General features: G+C 39.3%; 1 protein-coding gene across 1 annotated transcript; it reads right to left on the bottom strand.

Annotated features, from left to right (window-relative positions):
* Window positions 1-1,292: 1,292 nt before the first annotated feature.
* On the bottom strand, window positions 1,293-2,054 carry LOC138904304 (uncharacterized). The gene has a single exon (XM_070192804.1). It carries the CDS (start codon window positions 2,052-2,054, stop codon window positions 1,293-1,295), a length of 762 nt encoding a protein of 253 aa, XP_070048905.1.
* Between the last annotated feature and the right edge of the window lie 1,042 nt (window positions 2,055-3,096).

Below are 3,096 nucleotides of genomic sequence, written 5' to 3' on the forward strand. Positions count from 1 at the left end.
CAGCCTTGGGAACGCCAAACATAGTATCCATTCGTGCGATCACAACATTGATAAACATGTATGTCTTCTCGGTGTGTCGTGGTTAAAAGACACTTTCAATCCATTAAGGTCAAACTTTCCACCAATCTTCAATTGCTTCTTCCTCAAACCCTACCTTCACAATGATTTGAAGGTAAAGATCACTAACCTCCACGGGTATGACTATTCTAGTTCCACATGAATTTTACTCGAGCTTAAGTCCAAAGTATTTCAACTCTTTTTCATCCTCAAAAGTGTCTTTTCTCAATTATCCAATTCAAGCTTAAATCAATTTTCTAAGATCTGGCCAAAAATTTCGCATGCATGTCATGTCTCTAGAACTAGCAGCGAAAGAACTAAGCATAGAATGGCATAAAAGGACAAACTGTATTTCATTAAGTAAAGGATGGAAGGGTTTACCAACAAGACAAACAACCTAAAATCCGAGTTATAATCCTAAAATAACCCAGATAATGAAAATAGCAAAAGAACAAACAGACATGACTCACTTATACACAATAGAGGGATAAAAAGGTTTGACTTAACAAAACAAATAAAATCTAGATCACAACCCTGAAATAACCCAGATAATAGAAAAAACATCAAAACAAGCTACCAAGATTCCTTCCTAGTGAGGAGGGAATGACTTTTCAATTGCTAGGCTTGACATTTAGCCATAAATTTGCTCATAAGAATCACTAGGGCCTTCTCTAATTTCACTATCATTAACTTCAGTCAGCAAGTTCCCGAGAGGATTCTCATGATCTATGTCACCACGTATCATCCTTATAAAGTGTGCATCATCATATGCAGGTAAAAGATTCTGCGTGATATTCTGGGTGTCACTGTCTTGGATCACAATCAGGTTTTCCTAGATCATCCTTTCAATTTCTCTTTTCAAATCCCAACAGCTTTCGACATTGTTCCCGTGGGCATTGGAATGGTATTCAAACCTTTTAGAAGGGTCAAATCTTCTTGCACGTGTGTCCACATGATTTGGAGGAATAGGTGCAATCATTTCATAATGCTTTAACTTCTCAAACAAGCTTGCATAGGACTCTCCTATTGGTTTAAAATTATCTTTCAACCTTTATTCCCCTCTATACCCCTGGCTTGGATGTGGGTGATATGGCACTTGAAATTTTTATGGAGGTCGGTGGAGATTTTGCGATGCTGGTGCTCGCCTTCTGGAGTAGTTTGGTGGCTGGAAAACATACTGAGGTGGAGAAACAAAGTATTGTGGGTTTTGAGGTGGGTCAAAGCTGGTCATACCTTCAAGATGTTCTCCTAGGACTTCTTCTCGACCCTGGTGTCATCATGGTTTCTTCATCCTTCTCATTCATGTCACTAAAATTAATAGACTCAATCTGGACAGCCTGAGTTGCGGCTTTGAGAACTGCTTGACTTATAATCATGCCGGTCTTAAGGCCATTCTCAACTATTTCCACCATTTTGATTGCTTCCGAGAAGGATTTGCCAAATACGAACATCAAGCTTTGAAAATAACCTGGCTCTTGAGCATGGAGGAAGACAATGATTAGCTCGTGGTCATCCATGGGTGGCTTAACTCTAGCAGCTTGCTCTCTCCATTTAATGGCATATTCCCTGAAACTTTCAGTTGGTTTCTTCTTCAGGTTTGAAAGGGAATTACGGTTTGGGGCGATGTCGATGTTGTATTGGAACTGTTTGAAAAAGGCCCGGGCCATGTCATCCCATACATACCAGCAAGATGTGTCTTGATCCATAAACCATTTGGAGGCTACTCCCGTAAGGCTTTCCCCAAAATAAGCCATCAGCAATTCTTCATTTCTTCCCGCACCTATTAGCTGATTGCAATACCTTTTCAACTGAGCAATGGGGTCGTCGTGTCCATCATACTTTTCAAATTTGGGGATCTTTAAACTAAGTGGCAAATGAACATCGGGGAACATACATAAGTCCTTGAAGGCAATACTCTTCTGACCTGCCAACCCTTGCATATTTTTCAACTGATGTTCTAAGCTATTCACTCTTTGGGTCATTTTTTCCTGTGCCATCTTTGGGGCAGGCTTCTCAATCTTTGCAGGAAGATCAAATAAGTATGAGTGTCACTCAGGAGAGTAGTACTATTCTTGCTAGGTAGCACATTGTGACTCATGAGATTTCCTCCGCACCACCGTCGGCTGTGGGATGGTGAATACATGCATAACAGTAGTGGTTGTCTGATTGGTTGTTAATGGCATATTATGGGAGCGCGTAACAGACGTCCGAGTTGTTGTCGTGCAGTTGGGTTATAAACTGAACCCAAGTAGATAGGATTGATCAGACAATGAGACTGAAATGGTTGTAGTCGAGATGGATGTAATCTCTGGGAAACCATGAATAGAAAAGGCGGTCCTTGGCCATTGGCCCATGCTTGACACATTTCAGTCATTTGCTGCTTCAGTACATTATTCTACTCAACCACAGTAGACTCTTGTTGAACCCTCTGACCCTGAGACTCTTGAGCACTCATAACAACTTCGATGACAATTGTCATTTTTCCTTGGATCTTGTGTTGTTAGCTTACCGCAAACCGACCACCTCAACCTTTCTTTACAATTCAAAACAAGAGACACGTTAGAATGGACTCAGTCGGTCCTTATTATTATCAAGGTCATATTTTTTAAATGGTCGATCGAACTTGATGTAGGTTGACTACGTATCATGTGGGAACATGAATCAGATCTTGCGTAGTTCGGATTTTTTGGATTTTGTTTTTGGATTTGGTTTTTTGATTTTTGGGAGAAAGACTTCTAAAAAGGTAGAAAATATTTTTGGATTTTGATGTTTTTTGTTTCTTTTTTCGAATGAAAGACTTCTATAAAGAAATATTTTTTTTTGTTTTAACATTTCTTTTATTTTGGATTTTCTAAGAAACGACTTTTAAAGAATGAATTAAAAAAAAATATTTTTGGATTTTTTTTAAATTGGGGTCTCAAAGGAAGACTTTTCTAAAGGAGGAAGTAAAGGAAAATATATTTGGATTTTTAAAATTGTGGGCCGGAACCGATGAGGTTTGCCCACGTATCTCACATCTGGTGAGAATCAGACCGGCGT

The sequence above is a fragment of the Nicotiana tomentosiformis genome, chromosome 2 (genome assembly GCF_000390325.3).
Source record: "Nicotiana tomentosiformis chromosome 2, ASM39032v3, whole genome shotgun sequence".
Classification (NCBI taxonomy): Eukaryota; Viridiplantae; Streptophyta; class Magnoliopsida; order Solanales; family Solanaceae; genus Nicotiana; species Nicotiana tomentosiformis.

Excerpts from the sequence above, each read along its gene's own strand:
- LOC138904304 (XM_070192804.1), bottom strand. The coding sequence starts at position 2,054 with ATGGCACAGGAAAAAATGACCCAAAGAGTGAATAGCTTAGAACATCAG.